Source organism: Alternaria hordeiaustralica (assembly GCF_023758085.1).
Source record: "Alternaria hordeiaustralica strain BMP 2776 chromosome Unknown scaffold_48, whole genome shotgun sequence".
In the NCBI taxonomy this organism is placed as follows: Eukaryota; Fungi; Ascomycota; class Dothideomycetes; order Pleosporales; family Pleosporaceae; genus Alternaria; species Alternaria hordeiaustralica.
In genome coordinates this window covers 111194-133171 of record NW_026056820.1, presented here as the reverse complement: position 1 = coordinate 133171, position 21978 = coordinate 111194, and the positions used below count along the sequence as shown (strand labels likewise).

At 51.5% G+C, this 21978-nt stretch overlaps 7 protein-coding genes across 7 annotated transcripts; 2 read left to right on the top strand and 5 right to left on the bottom strand.

Annotated features, from left to right (window-relative positions):
* Nucleotides 1–494: 494 nt before the first annotated feature.
* Nucleotides 495–3593, bottom strand: J4E84_010885 (putative NRPS-like protein biosynthetic cluster; the record flags this gene model as incomplete). Its single annotated transcript, XM_049393440.1, has 3 exons — nt 495–3076; nt 3145–3464; nt 3526–3593. 3 exons carry the CDS (start codon nt 3591–3593, stop codon nt 495–497), a joined length of 2970 nt encoding a protein of 989 aa, XP_049238884.1.
* Nucleotides 3594–4833: 1240 nt separating this feature from the next.
* On the bottom strand, nt 4834–7610 carry J4E84_010884 (uncharacterized protein; the record flags this gene model as incomplete). Its single annotated transcript, XM_049393439.1, has 2 exons — nt 4834–7355; nt 7403–7610. 2 exons carry the CDS (start codon nt 7608–7610, stop codon nt 4834–4836), a joined length of 2730 nt encoding a protein of 909 aa, XP_049238883.1.
* Nucleotides 7611–8217: 607 nt separating this feature from the next.
* On the top strand, nt 8218–8733 carry J4E84_010883 (uncharacterized protein; the record flags this gene model as incomplete). Its single annotated transcript, XM_049393438.1, has 1 exon — nt 8218–8733. One exon carries the CDS (start codon nt 8218–8220, stop codon nt 8731–8733), a length of 516 nt encoding a protein of 171 aa, XP_049238882.1.
* Nucleotides 8734–11558: 2825 nt separating this feature from the next.
* On the top strand, nt 11559–12932 carry J4E84_010882 (uncharacterized protein; the record flags this gene model as incomplete). The annotated part of the gene is made up of 2 exons (XM_049393437.1): nt 11559–11891; nt 12390–12932. The coding sequence occupies 2 exons, from the start codon at nt 11559–11561 to the stop codon at nt 12930–12932; spliced, it is 876 nt and encodes a 291-aa protein (XP_049238881.1).
* Nucleotides 12933–13266: 334 nt separating this feature from the next.
* Nucleotides 13267–16959, bottom strand: J4E84_010881 (uncharacterized protein; the record flags this gene model as incomplete). The annotated part of the gene is made up of 3 exons (XM_049393436.1): nt 13267–14203; nt 14405–15341; nt 15888–16959. The coding sequence occupies 3 exons, from the start codon at nt 16957–16959 to the stop codon at nt 13267–13269; spliced, it is 2946 nt and encodes a 981-aa protein (XP_049238880.1).
* Nucleotides 16960–18698: 1739 nt separating this feature from the next.
* On the bottom strand, nt 18699–20153 carry J4E84_010880 (uncharacterized protein; the record flags this gene model as incomplete). Its single annotated transcript, XM_049393435.1, has 5 exons — nt 18699–19032; nt 19093–19258; nt 19311–19504; nt 19554–19791; nt 19841–20153. 5 exons carry the CDS (start codon nt 20151–20153, stop codon nt 18699–18701), a joined length of 1245 nt encoding a protein of 414 aa, XP_049238879.1.
* A 650-nt stretch (nt 20154–20803) lies between these two features.
* J4E84_010879 (uncharacterized protein) lies at nt 20804–21721 on the bottom strand (the record flags this gene model as incomplete). The annotated part of the gene is made up of 2 exons (XM_049393434.1): nt 20804–21550; nt 21608–21721. The coding sequence occupies 2 exons, from the start codon at nt 21719–21721 to the stop codon at nt 20804–20806; spliced, it is 861 nt and encodes a 286-aa protein (XP_049238878.1).
* Between the last annotated feature and the right edge of the window lie 257 nt (nt 21722–21978).

Here is a 21978-nt window from a genome sequence, read left to right as displayed (position 1 = left end):
TATAGTAATACTAGTATCTTTATTATTAATAGTTAAAAAAAAGTAGTTACTTATAGTATTTATATTCTTTATACTTTATATCTACTCTATTAAAGTTATTACCTTATTAATATAACTTAATAGTTAATTAGTAATTAACTTATTAGCTAGATAATAGTTAAAGAGATAGACTTTAGTTATTACACTAAGAGGCTCTATTTAGATTTTAATATTATTTAGAGAAGCTAGAACGTTCTAACGTAGTTAATATAATAGATCTTCTTAAACGTAGTTCTATAGACTAGAGCTAGAAGCTATATTTATAGATTTAGAAGATAGTAAATTAGAGCTTTTTTTAGACTAGAAGTAAGATAGGCGGAAAGGTATGCGGCATAGTTTAATATTAACAATTATCTCTGTCGCGAAATTTAGTCACTTGTAACAGATAATCAACTTAGCAGCACTAACTACTTCTGCAGCGAGCGAAAGCAAATGTTTAGACACCAACTCTTCCCTCAAAACGCCCATTGCTCCAACCACTTCCTAATCACCTCCGCATCAACAGCTCTCCCCTCACGCAATGTAGCGCTCACAGATTCCGTCCTCCTCGTGTCCAACGCCGGCAAACCGATCGATTCCGGCCTCAGACTCTGGTAGAAGTCCAACAACTTGAGCCCAGGGACGCGCTCTGCATTCTCTTTCGTCTGCGGGATTTTTGCCAATCCATCGACCCAGTCATTAAACTCTACAATCTCCATGTCGTCCTTGTTGTCCTGGGTGAAGAAGTTCCGTATGACGGGGTACAGCTTGTCCCAACTCGTGGTGTGCGGATTGACAAGATGGTATACCTGCACAGGCTCGGGTTCTGAATGGGTAGCGTTGGCAATGTCAATGACAGCTCCGGCGGCGACGTCCATTGGCACCCAGTCCACTCGGTCCATATTACCCAGCGTCCGCGGCAGCTTCTTCAAAACCTTGCTGGTGTGGACAATAGTCGGCAGCCACTCATGGCGGTTCCACGCAGCACCGCCCGCGTCAGTGCTTGGCCCTGCAAGCTGTCCCGCACGCACGATGGCCGTCTTGATACCCAGGCGATGCGAGGCCGTGGCCAGGATCTCAGATGCGACGTATTTGGACTCGCTGTAGCCCTGGGGTATCGTGATTGCGCTGTCGAAGAGCGTGGCGATGGATTCTGGGACGGCGGATCCGTCTTGCACTACGCTACGCCAGTCGCTCACACTGGCGATCGAGGAAATGAAGATGATTGGTGTCTTGTGAAGCGAGGCAGATGCGAAGTTTATCGCGCGATAGGTACCTGCTACGTGTGTGGCCTCGTAGGATTCGAGCGACAGGTTGAAGTCGACAGACCAAGCTGCGTGAATGAATGTTGTAGCAGTGGATAGAAGACGCTCGTATGTAGCGTCTGAAAGCCCGAATTGGTCGGCACTAAAGTCTGTCTTGAGGAACTCAGCCTTGCTGAAGTCGGCGTTTGGGTCGTGATAGCGGGTAAAAGACTCCTTTTGTCGTGCTTCGGCATTGTCCGAACGGTTTAGGCAATAGACTCTCTCGACGTCTGGGTTTCGGAGGAGTTGCTCCAACATATGGCTGCCCAAACTACCCGTTGTGCCGGTAACAATCACGGTCTGTTTCCGTGGCCGAGTAACCGCACTGGTCATGGTCTTTGGCCGTACCATATCCTTTGTATACTTCCTGACCATTGCGTTGAGTTTCTCCTCTCGGGTCGGCGGCAAGCTTGCCTGCACGGGCGAGGTGCTCACAGTCTGAGACAACGCCGCAGCCAGCTGCTTGACCGAAGGGTTGCTGTAGATCATCGATGAGGTCACTTCGGCACCACGAACGGCCTTGTTGAGCGCGTTGGTGAGTGCGAGCACATCAAGAGAATCGACACCCAGGCTGAATATCTCGACATCGTCTGCCACGTCGTCGTGAAATGAGGCAAGATTGCGTGTGAAGACAGCACGAATCTTGCTTGCCAATGCAACGTCACCGTCAGCATTCTGATTCGGATCGCTCGAGTACCCTTCATCCGCATAAAGGGCTTCAATCTCGTCTTTGAACGCGGCAACGGTTTGGAGACGAATGGTTGAGCCCTTACCGGCGCGGATAAAAGGCTTCTGGTCTTTCGCAACGGCGACCTTCGTCTGATAGATCCGGGCATGCGCGGGCGCTTCACGATTTGCTTGTTCTACCATCGGCCAGATGTGATCGATCAAGGCAGAGGGGTCTTGCGTGCCGGCTCGTGACCACTCCGGTTCGATGAGTAGACCAGCCTGAAACTTGCCTGAGCCAACGACTAGGGCACCCTTGACCCACGGATGCGACTCGAGCAGTTTCTCCGTGCTTACAGGGTTGAACTTTTCGCCATTGCTCAAAACGATGATGTCATCTCGTCTTCCACTGTACTTCCACAGATGAGCCTTCGATGGATGGCGACTGAACAGATCCTTGGTGCGCCATTCGGTTATCTCGGGAAAGGTATGGAAAACTGCCTGGTATCTCGTGTCTTTGGGTTTGATGACCATTTCGTGCAAGTCGTCACCAGCAGGCTCCATGACGACACCCGCAGCAGCACCCCAATGAAAGTAGCCCCACTCTTCTTTCTTGGATGGGAGGAGGGTGCTTATAAACATGGCTTCTGTACTGCCAAGGGTTGTCATCAAGTTCGTCACTTGACAAAGCTTGTCACCAGCCCCTGGACCGAGAGGCGCACCGCCAAAGAAGACGTACTTGAGCTTTCCCATTGTCTCGATACCTTTGGGCGTTGCAGCAATATCCTCAAGTACCGACGGTGGGAAGATACCACAAAAGGGTTTTACAGCCTCGATCACGTCAATGACCAAGCCTGCACTCAAAGGCTTATCCGCTGGTAATCGTACGATGGTGCCACGGCTCATGATAGATCGTAGCATAACGATTACTCCCATGCCATGGAAAAAGGGAGCGGCAGCAAGCATGGGGCGTGGATCTGCTAGGAAAGGCTTGCTAGTTTGTTCATGTCCATCCTCTGGACTGAGGTGCGCTTGTTCATACAGCGTATTCAAACCGCCGACAGTCTCATATATAGGCTTTGGGAGACCTAAAGTTGTGGTCAGCGGATCGGAACGACGTGGAGAGCAAAGTCGAATGAGATGATAGAATTCGTACCCGTTGAACCCGAAGTGTGCAAGATCAAGCTATGAGCGGCCACGTCACGATTTTGTCTGCCAGGGTAGTGCTCCGTGGGAAGACTTGGATCAAGCAGCTCCTTGGTAGTCGGCGCCTCGTAGATCTTGAGACTAGGCACCGCCCCTTTGATTGCTTGGACCTGCGGCATCATATCGACTGTGGTCAAGAAGATGGTGCAGTCTGTCTTTTCCACGAGTGACTTCTGACCGTCGAGCGAGTTTCGGGGCGATGTGAATAGCGGCACGTATCCTGTCTTCAGGCATGCTGCTAGCACCACGAGATAGCGTAGATCGTTCGCGCTATGCAATGCGTAAGTATGCAACATTGATGACCGACAAGCACAGAAGATTCCCCACTCACCCCATATAGCCGATTGTCTGGCCCACCTTTTCGGCAACACCACAAGTTCGCTCAATCCATCGCGACATGTTGTTCACTGCACGCGCAAGATCGGCGAATGTGACGTGGTGCCATCCTTCGTCCAGGCTGCTGCTTGAACGCGGGACTATAGCCCATGTTGAGTTAGGAACAGCCTCAGCTGCAGAGTCGATGTAATCGGCAACGGTATTTTGCTGTCCTCCTGTATGCTGCTTTTGATGTGTTGTTGCCATGGTTGAGGTCATATATCGATGCCGAATGTGGATGGTGCGATGTGTTTAGCGTTGTTTCCAGAGATGCGGTTCGACAGGCAGCGACGAGTGAGATAGCGTGTATCGATGGGTAATATACGTGAGTGCTGATTCGGATAACTTTGAGTGATAACAAGATCGGCCCTGGGTTCCAAGTGAGATTGATGTCTTCTTTTCTGAGGGACTACGAGCTAGATATACTTCGGCGGGCGCTAGCAGGTAAGGTCGAAAGCTTATGCCAGCGAAGAGCGCGGCCGCGAAATGCGGTGATGTTTCACCGGAAGCATGTCCTGTCGCCATGCCGAACGTTGTCCGAACAATTGCGGTGGAGCATGAGGCATGAAAGTTGCGCAACGTACAGCAGGGGGGCGGCTCGTTAGAATCATCCATGGAGAGTCTGTTCCGTTATATGGACGGAGGCCAAATTGATCTAGTCACTGCAAGTGATTAATATCTGGTGTAAGATGCTACGCGTCATCACGAAGGGTTAAGATTAGTTGTAGTGCGCGAAGTTGTTGTGTATGGATGACGCAGTCATGGAGATCCCTGTGCCCATCACCTCGGCCGAGCGAGCGTTGTGATTATTGAGCGTGCCGTGAAGGTCGGATGCTGGCGGCTGCCACTCACGGCAAGTAATACACTCTCAGGACAAGTAAAATACTTGTACGAACGGTTGTGAGACATTTACTGTCTTCGTACATCGAACTTTAGGCTCGGCGCATTCAAGCATAAGCATCAAGAAGGAACGGCCCGATGAGCGCCACGAAGCTTGACTAAGCGCTATGATGGCGCAACCCCACCTGTGATAGATCCGAGCGACACGCGCGCGCTATCGGATATGTCCCTACATCCTCGTTGACCCACCTATGCGCTTCAGTAAACTCAGCCAGGGTTCATCAGCTTGTGATGTGAATATTACATTGCATCACGCTTTGCGCAACAAACTACCGAGACTGTCTTCCATAGAAAGATGGTATTACGGATGGTATCAAGTAGTCGGGTATCAAATAGAGCATCGAACGCCGTCTTATGCATCGCCTCATCCTGCAGCAGGTGCAACCCTTGGTGTTTCCTTTTCCTTCTCTCTTCTCTGCGAACCCTTCCTACGTCTTCGCTCCGGCTTGTACACATCGTTGAAGTTGATGTTGACAGCCAGCATCTTCAATTCACCGTCAGGCGAATGCACCAAGTCTCCGAGCAAGATGCTGATTCTTGCCCGGAAGTCTTCAGTCAACTGACTCAAACGCTTTTGTAGGGCTGGCAGAACGTCGTCTTCGGCCGAACCAGTCATGCCGATCTTGAGGAGCGGGGGTGGGAAAGGCGATTCGTCCTGGCGAGAAGCGGCGCGAGAGTGCGAGGGAGCAAAGGGATCTGAAGATGAGCGATCTTTCTCAGAGAGACCCCATCGACCTGCTGCTGTACGCGTCTCGATCTTGGCCGCATGCTCTTGCCTGCGGGTGAACTCAGCGACTGAAAAGGAGTACAAGCCATCCACCGCATCCTTGTATGCTAGCATCGTCTTCAGCAACTCATGGAGCTGCCCCGTGAAGTCGATACTAGAGCTTCCGAGAAGACCTTTGCGCGTGATGTTGTTGAGGTATATCGCATGCGCTTCAATCATGTCATCCAGCGTGCTCTCCGGCTTGTTGAGCGCTCTCTGTAGATCGATCCATGATGACTCTATGACTTCGAAGAGAATGTAGTGTTGCAACTGGTTAACGAAATGAACCATCTCAGCCATTGCGCAACGTGCTTTCTTCCAATCCGCGCCAAGTTTATCGGCTACGGTGCCGAGAACACCACGAGCACCAGTCATGCATCGACGCCATGTTGAACCAAGAGCGAACTCGACGCGCTTGACACGCCATAGAAAGTTGAAAACTTTGAGGTATTGCTTGGAGCCGAATGGTGTGACAATGACATCGACAGGCGCATCAATCTTATATTCCAGCGTAAAGACGTCCCATCCGATCTCGCCGTGGGATAGCTCCAGCATGCGAGAGTCAAGGCGACGCAGTACATCTGAGGTGTCAAATTGGGCGTTGGAGTTGCGAACGGCGTGTTCAAGTTGGGCAGTAAGTGTGTGGCGGTATTGCGTGTTGGCTGGTCGATCGAGGTTGGAGGAGAGTGATTCCATCAGGACGGCAATGAAGTCGCCAGCCCCTAGCAACATGTACTGCTTGAGAGCTTGTAGATGGTCAAACAGCTTGAACTTGTTGCCCATGAGGTCAATGAGACGAGCCATGGTTGTCTTGTATGCATCTCCGATAGAGCGCTCGAGATTCGCAGTGTCGCCGTACTGCAGCTCCTTTGAGGCTTCCTTGGAGTATGTGTCGACCCATGCTGCGTCTCCGCAGCCATAGCGAATGAAGTTGAGGGTTTTGCCGATGAGGAAGACCTTCTTGGCAAAGTCGTCGGTAACAATGGTGGGGACCATTTTGTCGTTCAGCCTGTATTTGTCTTCCCAGACACTCGTTGCGCCACCTTTGCCCTCGTTGCCGTTCGCCTCGAGGATGTCATCCTCACTCTGTTCTGAGACGAAGAATTCGCCAAAGGGATCTGCGAGCTCGCCGTCGTAAACCCATTGCCGGAGCATGTCGTAGAAGGGTCGCGTGACATCGGAGAGAAGGCGCTCGGCAAAGCCCATGACGTACGGGTCGCCGTGGTTGAGGGAGAAGGAATGTATGAGGGCAATCAGCTCGCCGCCCTTCTTGCTTTTGGATTCTTCGACCATCAGACTCATCAAGCGCAAGCCCATGGTCGGTTCTCTTATCCAGATGACGCATCGCTTGAGGGTGACGCCGGCCTTGCTGACGCCCTGAGGTGTTGATGCCTCGTTCAGCTGTGCCAGCGCTCTCTTGATTTGTCCTTCCAAGGTCGCGACCAGGCCCAGGTATGCTCTCAGCTCCTTCGCCAGAGCTGCGCGGAAGCTCTGTTCGATGAGGCCGCCATCGCTCGCCTCGACGAATTCGGCCAAGCCTTTGTACAGTATGGCGGGTTCAGCGAGGGTGTGTAAGAGGCTGACGATGGGTATCGGGAGGGTCGTGGGAAGCTTGAGGGCGGTCGACGAGGGGAATGCGAGGTTCGTCGATGAATAGCCTTGGAGTGTGAAAGGCAGCTCCCGCAGCAAAGTCGGCTCAGAGGGCCCCGTCTCTGCCTTTTCCACATGTCCCCCATTGGCTTGCTGCTGCTCCTTGGCGGTGTCAGGCCGTCTTCGCTTCTCTGGCTTCTCAGCTATCGAAGCTGGACGTGTAGATGTGGGTGCTTTGGGCGATCCGGCATTGACAGGCAGCTGGGCGAGGCCAGGCTTTGCAAAGGCGTCCTGGATGGCGTGGGAAGAGGCTGCCACGCTCTGGCGCTTGGAAGGCGTCGTGGGTTCGCGCGAGAAGCTGCGGCTATCTTGGGCGGACGGCGGCTCATGAGGGGCTTCGGCGTTGTCGGACAGGTTGTAGAGAAAGTATAGCATGCGCCATTTCTGGTCGAGGACGCTCTGGGTTTCTAGGCGCGAGAGAAGGTTGTGCAGACGCGCGCTCTTGCGCTGGTCATTATTGGGGCCCGAGACTGTCACATATTAGCGGAGGACACGTGATCTACCTCGCTGTAATTACCCTTGCGGTCTATCAGGCTGGCGATGTGCTGGACGTCGGGAACGAGTGAAGCATCGCCCGCAGTCGTGAGCTCGTCGAGGGCAAACTCGTAGGCATCTTCGAAGCGCTGGTTGGCCTCGTCTTCGTTCTCGTTAGGGTCTTCGGGCACGATGCGGACCAGCAGCTCGTTCAACGCGTGTTCGACGCGCTCGCGGTGTAGTGTGGCCATGATGGCGCCCTGTTTAGTCGCGAGTCCATTGGTGTTGACCTCGGCGGGGTTGACGCCCGCCCGTGCGCGTTGCCCAACCTCGAGCCAACGCGTCACTCTTCACTCGTCACTTCCAAAGCTGGCCACAACGGGAGTCTAATACTACACAAACGGCCATCTTGATCTCTACTTACTTGCTAATATATAATAGCTTGCGTGCAGCAATTACATAATGCGACATAAACTCGAGCCAGATTTGGTGTCACCTGTTACCCGTCGTTTGCACTTTGAACGCATCAGCGTTTGCAATCAGGTAGACGGGTATCGGTGTCGTGATGGATCTCTCATTTGATATCTGGTGCGAAATGGCTACGAGCCATTTCCCTACGCGCTATCTCCATCATCCGCACACCGGAATAGAACTTCTATGACCAGCCCGGACCAGGACCAGGACCCAGCCCCAATCTGAGTCAAAGACGCATTACTCCCGGTTGACTACAAACACTTACACTTTGGTTCATTTGGCCACAGATATTACGATACGCCTTCACACCACTGCACTTCCGAGCACGCAGAAGAGGCACCCGACGTAGATCCTAGCTAGAAACCGACGCCGCCAGCCGCCGATATGGGCACCATAGAGAAGCACACCGTTCATTCACCAAGACGTCCCAAGCTCCTGACTTGCGAAGAGATTCAAGACTGGTCGCGAGACAACGAGTTCATCCATACTGGCTATCGCCCAGAGAAGCCCGAATACAAAGACATCTTCCTCAGTCTGACCTACCTCCACAACGAGACCTGCAACATATACACCCACTTGATCGGCGCGATACTGGTATGGCCTGTCGCATACATCTACATGCGGATTCTGGCCGAGCCCCAGTACCACGATGTGCTACCGGCAGACTGGGTCATGTTCACCATCTTCTTCTTCTCTTGCGAGTTTTGTCTGCTCTCCAGCGCTGTCTACCACTTGATGCAACCCCATTCGCATAAGGTGGAGCAGTTGTGGCATGTGATGGACCTGACTGGTATTGCCGTCATCATTGCTGGCACATTTGTTGCGGCCATTTACTACTTCTTCATCTGTCAACCGGCCTTCCAGATCTTACACTGGGTCATTGTGAGTCAAGTTGAGTGAACGGCTCCCGCGATATGCTGATATTTTCTCCAGACCATCGTCTCGGGCTCGGCCTGCGTTGCTCTGATCTCAATACCGAAGTTCAGAACCCTGCGCTGGCGCACCCTGAGGGTGGTCGCCTTCTTCCTCTTTGGTCTCTCAGCCTTCGTTCCCTTGCTACATGGCGTCGGCTTGCACGGTTCCAGGTACATGTTTGATTACATGGGAATGAAGTGGTACCTGATCGAGCTTTCCTTGTATGCAGCCGGCACTCTAATCTTCGCAGTGAGTGGAATCTTTCGCACTTGCGTGTCAATGAATACGTGAACTGACCAATGAGTGCAGACTCGGCCTCCCGAAAGGTTTGCTCCGGGCAAGTTCGACTTGTTTGGCAGCTCACATCAGATCTTCCACCTCCTCATCTTGGCCGCCATGTGGGTCAATTGTCTGGCTCTTACGCAGAGCTTCAAGTTTGTTCACACATTAGATTTGTGCCACATACGGTGAGACAGCGGATCATTCACGGTCAAATACTGTAACTGCTTGTCTTTCGTTAGACCAACTGTTTTGTCGCAATCTTTCTTTCTTTCTTGCAGTAAGGATGCAACACTAGCTAGGTGCTTAATGCTGTAGCTCACTGGGGCACTTTCCCGCGCCTTCACACGGATTGGCCTTCCCAATGACTTGCCACTAGACTGAGCGCACCATTAAGGGATTGGGCGGACTTCAAGGCTTCTTTGAATCGTTGAGACATTGTCGCAAACAGAGCTCATTTGCATGCGTACAGAATAAATAGAGTGCGCCTCTAACTCAGACTTGCATGCATTGTCAGACGCACGGGAGCGTCTTACAATATTGAACACGGAAATAAACGGCTTACATCTACTGGCAATTGATTATCACAGTACTGCTAGGCGTTGACCCATACTCCATGCAAATCCGTGTGACTCTTCGCCGGACTTGGCTTAGCGCTGGCCCTTCGCTTCACCGGAGCTAGCTGGAAGCTCAGTCGTCAGGCTGGCGATCGCCAGAGTGGCAAATGTACCGGCTTCAGCGCACAACCGCGGATGAAACTGCTGCGCAGACTCAACATCACTCGATTACAGAAGCACTGATGAAACTTCACCTCTGCTAGATCATTTAAAAAAATGCGTCTCCAGTTGAAATCAACTTTCCTCAGACCCGGCGAGCTTTCTTAAGAACCGGAGGTGTCGCGCATTTACCGCTCAATGCAACTTCGGAAAGCCATGCAACGGACTGCATCTATCATTCGTGGGACTCGAGAACATGTCAGCATACTCGCCGCATGTATTATCAGTTTCAGCTTCACGGCAGACCCGATATTTGCATCGAATCGTCAAGCTCCAGGCGAAGTACCAAACTTCAGCCCGCAACCATCACTTATCTGACAACAAGATATCATTGGAGTGGCTTATGCGGGCGGCTTCGATATAACCGCAAATGGACTGCGTACGCGAAGAGCAAACCTGGTCGACCAATCGTGTATCTTGGCACACTTCGGGCCACCGTTCAATGGCGAGTACCATGCCCAAGGCTGAGTTCATTTAGACCTTTTCTCAGTTCAATATGGGAATGAGGAGCTGTGGCCCCAAGGTGGCTTGCATTTGGTGGCCAATGGATGGCATCCCTGCCTATGGGGGGCCGGAGTGCTATATATGCGTGTGAGAAATGTAGCCTGCCGTGCTGTTCGTCTCTTACCTTCATCATTCATAATTCGATTGCCCTCTTCCGATATTGTCTTCTCTATACTTGTCGCACTGCTCTACAAGAAACTCCGTCAATTGATCCTTCCTGTAGATGCCAAGATCTGTAGGAATACCCCAGACTCCGCTAGCTGTATCACCAATACACGAATTGAGCTCACATCCACGCAACGAACATCCTGGAGTCCTCCTTACCGCACTTCTGTCCACACGATGTTTCCCATAGGGACCAGCGCGGCGAATCCGGATACAGATCCGTCGGATGCTCATACTGATCAGTCACCAAATCTGTCTGCAGCTTCCGGACATGATACCGACCACTCACGAACCGACGAGCAGTTTGCTACGGGACACTTCAGCTTGTTGAACAGAAAGACGTCTGTTGCGGAGCAGGAGCCGTGTACTGAGCAAGTCTTGAACAACAGTGAAGAGAGGGAACAAGCGAACATTATAGATGAAAGCGACGATAATAACGGATCCAGCGACAATGATGACATACAGATATACACAGATACCGAAACAGGCCAGGTGTTTGTTCAGCTGCTCATTCCGATACCTCACATTGACTCTGTAGACACCAGATCTACCACACGGATTGTGATAGACAGAGAGTCATACCATGGAATGATCCCGCCGAAAGTTGTTAAGAAGCCCACAGGGAAATGTATCGTTGTCTGTTGTGATGGCACTTGGAACAACGCAGCCGGTACTCAATACCCTGTAACGAACGTGGGGCGGCTAGCTCAGTGTCTAAATTATGAAACAAAGAACAAAAAGCCACATGTAGTATACTACAGCAGCGGTGTCGGTACTACAGCAACTCCTATCGGCAATGTGATTCAGGGAGCATTTGGCGAAGGCAAGTGCAAAACCAATTCCCACGTGCATGTCATGATCTAACAAGCTGTAGGGCTAGCTGGCAACATCCTCAACGCCTATTACTTTCTCTGTCAGAATTACAGCTGCCATACTCATTACCTTCAACAGCCTGATGCGTGGGATGAGATCATTCTCGTTGGTTTCTCCCGGGGAGGATTCACGGTTCGATGCCTGGCCGCTTTCATCGACAAAGTGGGTCTTTTGCGACGTCACGGTCTTCCATTACTAGAGACCCTGTTCACCATGTGGAAACAGCAGAAATCAGAAGCGGACGAGAAAAAGCTCGACAAGCTTGTCAAGGATCTTGAGAGGAATCATTTTCTCTTCAAACCCGGCATAAAAGTCCTGGCGGAATGGGATACCGTCAGTGCCATGGGTCTGCACATCTGGGCACCTGAGTTTTCTTTTGTATCGGACACTGTACCCAAATGTGTCGAATCGGCGTTCCATGCGATGTCTATCCACGAAAGGCGCTTCGAATTCGAACCCATGCCCTACCGTAGAGGTTACGAGGAAACGCACACAGAGAAAACGCGGACGGTGCGACAATGCTTGTTCGTCGGCTGCCATTTCGATGTAGGTGGAGGCAATGAGGATGCGGGTTTATCCATGCTGCCATTCCTTTGGATGGTCGATGCAATAAGCAGCGCTTCCAGCGCACGATTCAGTAGCCTCGCGATATTTGGATATCACGTCCCTCTGGCGATTGATTCGAAGCTCAATCCTAGCTTGTGGCATTGTCTCAAGGATTCAGTGATGGGAAAAGACCATGAGACCGAAAAGCCAGTCTATACTACCTGCAGCTCAGCTAAAGGTGAGTCCCCAGTGCTACTTGCGAAAATAATATCCGTGTGATGATGCTTAATTCTTCAAGGGTACCTCCAGCCCTCACATAGGGGACTATGGCAAATTTTGAAGTGGAAACCCTGGCTAGGTACATTTGTGCGCCCACGCGACCCATACTGGACGCTCACATATGACCCCGCCTCTCATCAAACCCTTGCGATTCGATTTATGTCCGCGGTCGGCAGTCTCTTCAGCAAATTTCGCAATCTTCTTTCTGGTGCGCAAAAGCAGCATGCCGTCGGAAAACAAAAACCCCCAGAGGATGAGAGGACGTTGGCCATTGAAGTCCACTGGACGGTTCGCATGTTGCAAAAGCGGATCCCAAATGGCGCTGGATGCTTACCCGGCTATGATCTCCAAGGGCTTGACGAAGACCCCCATGGACGGGAAAGTGGCTTGCCACATTACATTTGGCGCAAGCGGTGTGACTCAAAGCAGCAGTCAAGTCCGAACGCCGACAGTGAGGCCATCTTGCATGAGTTCAGACCCAGCAAATCTGAATCCGAGCTGTACAAGGAATGGTCCGAATACGATGGAAAAGAGAAGGACAGAAAGTCCCATCGGGAAGTGTACGACAAGCGGTGGATGAATGCGTTGAGTGAGCTATCATTAAAACCAGAACCACCGGTACTAAAGGGTCGGAAGCGGGACGAGACGATGCGAGAATGGTTCCGAGACTTGTATCCTGAAATTAATGAGCTTAGCGAGGAGGGAACAAGATTGGAGTCCGAGTCCAATCCCGAAGGAACAGCCGATGCACTGGGTCAATGATGAAGGGATGCAGAGGTGCTCCGTGACACTAGCCTAAGTTCCAAAACATTTCATGATCTAACGCGTTATCTTATCGCTCGCTGTAGCTCCCTCAATGAGACAGCCTTCTCCCTCGTCTCTTCTCCATGAATCGCTCTGCATTCGTTGCCATACTGTATACCAAACCCCGGGCTCACTCGCGACAAAGTCAGAGCATCCGGAAGCATTTCATGCATTACTGCTTCAGGAAACCGGCAGCGTCACAGAATGGTGTGTCTAGACTTGACAGTACGTAGACGCCGGACGAGCAGCGTCAATTAGTTTGACATATTGTCCGCGGGCGGCTGACTTGACTTCATCCCGACATGGTGACGCCAACGTCCGACGCAGCATCCATATGGCCTTCGTCGTTGCCCAGTGTGGAAACACTACGATTAGACACAACATCTGTGTTGCGCTCCTCAGTGCCATTCGTGACGGGCACATACCCAGGGCCCAAACGAATAGGCTGCACCTTGACTTGCTTTTCCTCAACCAAGTCAATCCGCCATCGCATGGTTCCATCAGCGTCTCGAAACCATCCCATACGCGTCAACATCTTGTCCTCCTTGACTATAGCATCGAAGCCCTTTTCTCTGATAACTTCAAGCAAACGCTCGCTTCCAGCGATAAGAACCAGCACGTCGGCAATGCATTCGATGTTGCGCATCATACCGCCGTAGTATTTTCTTTGCACATATCCGAGAATGATGATGGTGATGATAAGCCAGATCAAAATGCTTGTGGCGATCCAGAACGCGACAAGATTCATTTGGAGAACTTCGACCTGGGTGCTTAGTTCTGCTGTTGTTGTTGCATTGGTATCGCGGATGATATCTTCGAACTTTGGCGCTATGAAACCGTCAGGCATGTACTGGATTGGCATGTCGTCCATTGGGGGATTGATCTTGAGCTTCGTGCCCCTGGGTTGGTAGACATAACCGCCGGATTCGCGAGACAGGTTGCTGTTCACAAAGTGCTGAAAGAAGGTCGAGAAGACAGTTGAGGATGTTTTAGCCAAGACTTCCGGATCTAGTAGGGCGGTAGGATCAAATCCCACTTGTGCGTAAGCGGCGTACGACATGAAATCGAGATTGAGACCTGTTGTGTTATCTCGCATATTGAAGGCCCTGCCATCTGAATATTGAGGGTTGGGTCTTGGGGAGTTCTCGTATGTGCGGGGTGGACTCTTAGAGGAAGGCCCATCGATGTTTGCGGCATTCAAGAGCCATTGCACGAACAAGGGCCCGTAACTGTAGTTGTCTATTAGATGGAACGAAACCAATATTTTTAGTCTAACTCACCTGGTAGTCGTGTTGATACTGTAGTCATAAGACTTGAAACTGCTGGCCCTCCATTCAGAGCTATTGACCTCAAAGTCAGGGTCATGATGGATATTGAAATTGGTGTAACGCGCGTCTTCGTAAGGGTCACGCCACTGGGATGTATCAGACCAAGCGACATCCTCCCGAAAAGGAATGTCAAGGATGCGATAGTGCTGTACGACACCGGTTTTGGGCTCGACCGTAACTTCTGCTTGGCTCGACTCAAAGACAGGCATGCAGTTCAATGCCTGTATAGCGGGCGGCTCCGGAAACACGAACATGTATACATCCGGCTTACGGCGCCTACCCTTGATGACTCGTTCAACCTTTCCAGGGCCTCGGATCCATTTGACTGTAAAGTTTCCAGATGTACGATAACCGCGACTGTCCTCGGGGTCATGATTCATCTGCCAATTCTCCGTCCAATAAGCAACTGCGGCTGGATTGTACGTTGCATTTCCAGTGAGATTGGCGCAGCACGGTGGAATGCTGCCTTGAGTAGAAAGCCAAGTCGTGGAATCGCTATCTTCAACGATTCGTGCTATCGTGAAATAGTTGTCAAGTCCAGTAATGTTACGTCCATATCCTTCGTTCTGCGACATGAGCCACAGGCTCGTGTTTCTGGACCACTCAACAGCACTGCATTCCAGGCGAGCACGAATCGCGGATGTTTGGACTCTCAGGCTCTCCACGGAGCGGTCGCCCGTATCTGCTGAACTATTGTTCTCAGCTGAGGCGAAGCCTTCCACATCGGAAGACACAGGCACAAAACTCCAATCATCTTGGCTCCACACTGGTTTTGGGCCCTCTAGCGCAGTATGTATAATAGCGGTGTACATCCAGTCTTTTGACAGGCTCTGCAGATTGTCCCACACCAAGTCGCTAAGGTCGCTGGAGAAACTTTTCTCGTCGATGGTGTAGTTGAACAGCCAGGTAGGTTGATTTCTGTTTACCGATATCTGTTGCACAAATGGAACACTTCGCAGCTCCAATGCTAGGGGCATTTCCGAGAAAGAAGTCAAGACGCCATTACCCGAGTCAAAGAGAGCGGACATAGCGATTGTGACTTGATCACAGCTATTAGTTGTAGTTACAGCTTAATCTTGAGATGTGCACTTACGAGCTTGGAGCAGAAATGTCGTCGTTGTAACAAGTGAGAGCAGCCAATGTCGGTGCCTTAAAGCTTTCAACGATGCGAATAGCCAGAACTATGATAAATAGGATAATGCGATACCCTGAGAAGGACGCTTGGCATCATGTTGCATGCTAATGTAAGGTTGTACCGTCCTACAAGTGGTGTCAACGGACTCCCACCAGAGGGTGATAACAATGGCAAGCAAAGTCGGGATGACAGATAAGGGCGATACTGTGTTTGCATGACCGAGAAGCTTGATGTTGGCGCGATAGGTGAAGAAAGCCTGATGAAGTTCTGACCTTCGCGCGTAGACGTAAAGCACTATGATTCCAGCAAGAAGAGCCAGGATATAAAGAATAAGAAAAGCCAGGTTTCGTAGTCGTAGCATAGGTAATATAGGTGCGATGTCATAGGATTGCACTCTTGCTTTTTCTGCCATGTGTCAGACGATACACCAACGGTTCCGTGAGTACGTACTCTCATGATCGTCCTGGATGTTGGCCTCACTTTCTCGAAGATTGCCATGCTTGGAATAGAAGACTTTTCCAGCAAGTTCTTCTTTCAACGTCTTTCTTGTGGCGAGGTCGAGTTTTGTGAAACTGCGCAACACTATCGCATCACCGCTGCCCCATACACTTGTACCCAACAATGTACTGGGATCTTGGCAAATGTTCAGAGTTGTCTTAGCCGCTTGTGTCTCCCACAGGATGCCCAGAAAGAAGAAGCAACAAATGAGTAACAGAGCACATATAATCCAGGCGGCTTGCCCGCTGACTAGCACTGTCCGGACAGATCCAAGTCGATGACCAGCCGTAGAACGTTCTTCCAAAACTTCCGTGCGTTGCAGAGAACCACCAACAGTTTCTGCGAAAAAACGACGTCTAAATTGAGCAGCGAACACAGGCAGTTGAGAATCCGCCATCATTCGTGGGATACTGAAGTTGTATGGTACACCCAGGATCGCAGCTGGGCCCTCAAAGGGAACATCAAATAGGTCGATATTAGTATCAGATGTTTTAGACTCTTGCGGGACGAAATCGCTCCATTTAATGTCCGTATAAATCTTGCGTAGTTCGAGTAGGTCAAGAACGGTCGGGGGAACTGGCGTGCGGATTTGGTGAAAGAGATTCTCGTCGAACTCGACGGACAATGTCCCTGATGAGACTGTGGCACGAGCTGGAATGGTGGCCATGCTATGGCTTGAATGACATGCATATGCAAGCATCGTCATGTTTTCTAGGAATCTGTCGTTCGGCGTGATATCCTGCCTGGGCCACCATGGCGTACTCATCATAATAATCTCACTCTCGTGGCAGTGTTCATTGAATCGAACGGTAGGATCAGGACTCATGTAGTCGCTCATTGTGATGTTATTGACGTCGCTCCAGAGAATCCAATCCGTAGTAAGGGCAAAGTACTCCACGTCGACAGTGAGATTGAATTGGCAACCAGGATCGGACTCCAAGAGAATAGATGCTCGATAGAACTTTTCTCCGCTTTCCTGCCATTCTTCGGGCGCATGCCGGAGGAAAATGTCTTTCTTCTTCATATTCAGTTTGGCGCAAATTAAATCGGCGTGGAAAACAGTCGTGTTTGCTTCCCAAGTTCCTGAGTCTCGGACCTTATAGTCCCAAGGTGAGCCAGTATCAACTGAATCTTGTGACCAGAACGGCAAGATGACAAAGTCGTCAGTAATCCAGGGGGAGGAGCTATAATTTTGGAATATTGCGCCCATGGTCCGCAGATACGTATCCCTCTCAGCTCGGGGCTGTAGCATCAGTCCGTTGCGCAACTCTAGTCGTACAAGAGTTCCAGGACTTGCTTGATGTATTTCCTTTGTGCTCAATAGTGCAGCGGACATCGGCGAAATTCCAAGTATGGCCAGGATGTAAATGCTGCATGACAGGATTGTAACCCAGTTCCACGACCCGCCATTCCTTCGCCTCTGAAAGCCTCGAGTGAGAGTCGTCCACCATGGCTTAGCCTTTTCGAGCAAGGTATAACGGGCCACTGGGATACGTCCGTTTGCTTTGGCCATTCTTGCAAAAGGTGCTGTCCGTTTTACAGCGCCGAGTACTATTCCTGTCACTTGTGTATAGACGACAGCGATCAGCGTGGGTATGAACTTCCAGCCCGGCATTGCTGAATCCTCAACACACAGCCCGTTGTTGTTATGGGAATACCGATACAACGCGAATGTGATGGCTGCGGAGGTGATAGAAAACCCGGCAGCGGTAGTTATAAAGTACCAGCGTAGGGCAAAAGGCATCCATTGTGGATCTGTGTGTGTGTTAGGACGTCCAGTGCAGGTAAAGCCATATGAATACTTGCGCTCGCCGCCAGGCTCCACGAAGCTTACACTAGAAACATTGGAGAACGATGCGCGATGAGAACGGTCACTATTCGCTCTGGGATGCGCTATCGATGTTAATGGTAGGAATTGCTGAGTCTCCATCTCGTGATGCCGGTCTGCTCCGGCTTGAGGCTCAACTCCACGAGGATGGCCTTCTCTGGTATTCTCCATAGCGCCTCAAGAATGAAATCGCTTGAGAAGCTGGTGACGGTTCATAGTCTGGTCGGACTCATGGACTGTCTTGTAGAATAAGTAAGACTGAGAAGCAGGGGTCGATGCATACTGAAAGAACTCCGGGAGGGTTGTTCTTGTTGGTCTCCTGCCGTCTGCAAGTAAGATGTGACGTTTCAGGCGGCCTGTGTTCGGAGTGCAGCCAGATGTAGTGATACAACAGAATTTGGTAAGCTCGGCTCTGAAAGCGGACCAATAGACTGAGCAGCAACATTACCCCTATATGCAATCGCTTGCATCGATGTGATACTTTAGAGAGCATTCGCCGGGCTCGCGCATGGTGTTCACAAGAATAGACATCAACCGCCCCCGCGATTAGGCGCCCACCCTCTTAGCGTGCCTACCTGCCTAGGTAGCTCCGCCCCCACACCTACCAGCTTTGGGCTGAGCCTCGTACTGATTTGCAGTCATGAAGACACCCTATCACATAGGAATTGAAGCTGTGGCTGAACTTTGAGCAACCCAACAATGACGCAGCTAGGCAGTAGACTCTGTTCTGCGGTGGCACGAATGAGTCAAGTTGCGCGCCGAGCAGTATCCAACCTTGGAAGTACCGTCAGCGAATAAGGGCAAGCGCAATGGGTCTGAATCGTGACTTTGTGATGCTGCGGAATACACCCACGTCTATGTGTAAAAATCGTTGATTTGGTAAAACATAACTTCAATACATCAATTCACACAAACCCGCAACACCCACCCCCACCCTAAGCATCCCCAAGCATACTAGCAACCCCCGCCCAAGTCTCCAACACAGTCGGCCTTATCTGATTCGCCGGCAGCGTAAACCCATACGTGCCCTTATCCCTCAACTCGTAGGTATAAGAGTACGTCGCATTACCCGTGACATCAGTGTAATCGGTCGAAGAACCAGTTGTAGCATAGAGAGTCGCGCAGCTGGGGCCAATGGTGTAAGCGGTACCGGAGACGGCGCGGATAGCGGACTGGGCGCGGGTGGCGATGGAGCGGTGCTGGGCGTCGTTTTCGGCGCGGAGAGTGCAGTCGTAGCCGTAGGGCCAGAGGATGTATTGGCCGTAGGAGCTGGAGGGGGGTTAGTTGTTTGTTTGTGTTGGGAGGGTTGGTGGGAGGTTGGAGACGTACTGCACGTCGAGGTAGAGACGGATACCGCGCGAGGCCTTGAGCGAGTCGACTTGCGCCTTCAGACCTCGGAGCTCGGGGGCGTCGCCGGCGGCTACGCCTTTGTAGGTCTCTGAGCAGGGGTTTGTGGATGCTCCGCCTGTGACTTCCCACTTGTAGGGCCAGTTACCTTGAAGAGGCGTTAGTTATTTACGAGTCGGTGAAAGTGAAAGAAGACTTACGGTTGATGTCACGGCCGACACAGCTGTTGCCGCTTACAGTCTGCCTGTTCTTGCGCCAGAGACGGTCGGTTGTCTGGGAGTAGACGAAACCATCTGGGTTGGCGATGGGTGTGATGTAGAAGTCGAACTTGTCGACGAGGGACTTGATGTTTGCGTCCGAGCCGTACTTGGTGAGTAGTTGCCACGCGAAGTACCTGGGTGGTGTTAGCAGATGAATACAGGGATTTACAAACGCTGACATACTCAGTGGTCATGGAGGTAATCCACTCTCGTGCGTGGACGTTGCCGTGAATAATGACGGCAGGCTTGGAGCCCTTGCCACCGCTACCCCAGATATGGATACCAGTCAAGGCACGACCCTGAACAGAGGTGCCGACTGTCACAATCTCAGACTGACCGGTGTAACCAGCCTGGAGATCCCGGAGGAACTGGATGTGGTCGGCATATGGGTGGTATGCGGTGAACCAGCTTTCGCTAGGAACTGAACCTGATTAGTAAATGTCATCGCACAAACGAGACTTTCCACAAACCAGCATATACGCTCATTTCTCCCTCCTCGGCAAGCGCTGCACCGACGTCCTCGTTCAGCACCTTGCTCTCAGCCACCAAGGCAGTCAAGGCGTCGACATTCTCTGGTGAAACGACGACATCCAACTCGGCAGATGTGCCAGGGTTGAGGATGTGTGCAGCCAAGCTCTCGATCTCTGCCTTGACAGCATCGGTGCTAGCTACACGTAGTACCTTGAAGCCATTGTAGTCGACCTTCTTGCCAGCCCTTGGGACGACAGTGGCAAGCGCGGTGGAGGAAAGAAGGAGCGCCGAGGTAAGAATGGTGGTCTTCATGATAGGCAATGAATGCAACGACAGTTGTGCAGTGCAGTGCGGAACGATGTTGCAGAGAGAGCCTGCTTTTAAGTCGTGTAACCGTCACACAAGCCCATAAACCACCTTCCCGTCCAGTGTGTAGCACCGCGGACACAGTCCTACCTGTTACCCCAAGTCTCGCATCGATTAGGCAGGTACTCACCCTGTACTCCTGGCTGATCTCCTGCAAGCACGGGAGATGTACACTCGAAGGAGCTCAACGTAGATGATGCAAGCGCGGGAGGCTAGCAGTCCAAGGAATTCGGAACTCCACATCAAGATCTGGACGGCGGTTTAATATACAACATCACTTGGCACGTTCTGCGGACGACGTGGGTAGGAGAGTGTGATTGGCGCGGAGGCGTTGAGCTTGTCGCATTAGGCAGGTGCGGGTTCCGGAGACTACGCTGGCTTGTCTTGGCTACGAGATAGGCCAAATACAAAGTCTAGGCAATGCCAGGTACGTGATCTCGTGGTGCTCGTTAGCATGGCGACATGCTGCAGGGTGGTGAGTACCTTAGCGAAGCGAGTGCCTGGATGGGAAGGAGGTTGGAGATTGACCAGCCTGGATGCGCCTCAATAACAACTTGCTCGTATGCGCGTAATGCGAGCAGCATCACCGCGTTCTCTCAACAACTTGGAACCCCCAGCTCTCTCAACACATTCGCGTAGCCGAGCCTCAACCACTCATCCACATGCTTCTGTCCCGATATCCATACGCTTCCTAGCATGCCCCCAGCATTCGCGCTCGCTCCCTCTGTGGTCCCTCTACGACGTGGAACAACCACGAGACGATCGGCCCACATGATGACGTTATGGGGAGGTGTTTCTTCCTCACATGTGCCCATGAGCGTGCGGCACCGCGCAATGAATGTCTTGTACACATCAAGAACAGTCGAAGCCGGCGTGTTCGAGAAGCCATGACTGAATTCATGGACAAAGAACTGGAAAGGTACCTTCTTCGATGCGTCGGTGAGAGAAGCCATGATGTGGTCGAAAGCGTGTGGCGGCCCTCTCAAGCCCTGAAGGTGCTTGTGAATCCTGCTGCATCCGCCCTTCTCTCCACAGTTGAAAATGACGTAGAAGTTTGGAAGTTTTCGCAACACTTGCAACATGACTTCAAAGTCATCTAGGTCAAGGGCTTCGTACTGACGCTTGTACGAGTCCAGAGTCAACATGAGTAGTTGCGGCCTGTCGACGCAGAATAGGTTGAGTGCTAGGTCGTGCGTGCCGTTGAGCTGTGTGATGTTGAGTCGCTCGTCTGGACAGAACATGTCGCTGCCAGGACCATATTTTCGTGATTGGTCAAAAGCATGGTTCGCGGCGCCTACGGTGTGAGGTTTGGTTGCTAGTGCTGGGCAGATCCGGAACTCTATCTGGCCAAGGTGTGAGTAAGGACTGGTGTGACTGTTGCCGTTGCTGGACTAGCTTACCGGGTAGCCTTCGTGATCTAATTCGATAGACTCATTGGGGCCGTAGACAATGACACCTTCAGAGACGAGCTTGTCGAATGATTCGGTGAGCGCTGCTTCTGTGACGTTGTCCATGTTGAGCTGCTGACTGTTGGGTGAGTTGCTGCCCAGGTGGTGAGTCGACCGCGTGGAGTAACGAGACACAAGGCCTGTGCTCGAAGCTACGGAGTTAGTGCCGTATAGCCGGAGTGAGCAGAACACCACAAAGGAAACGGAAAGAGAAGATGAAGTTTATGTAGCATTTGCAGCTAACCCATCCAAAGAAAGACTTGCAGCACCAAAAGATGTCGCCAACCAGAAGTGAAAATGCCATCGTCGATTATAAAGTATAT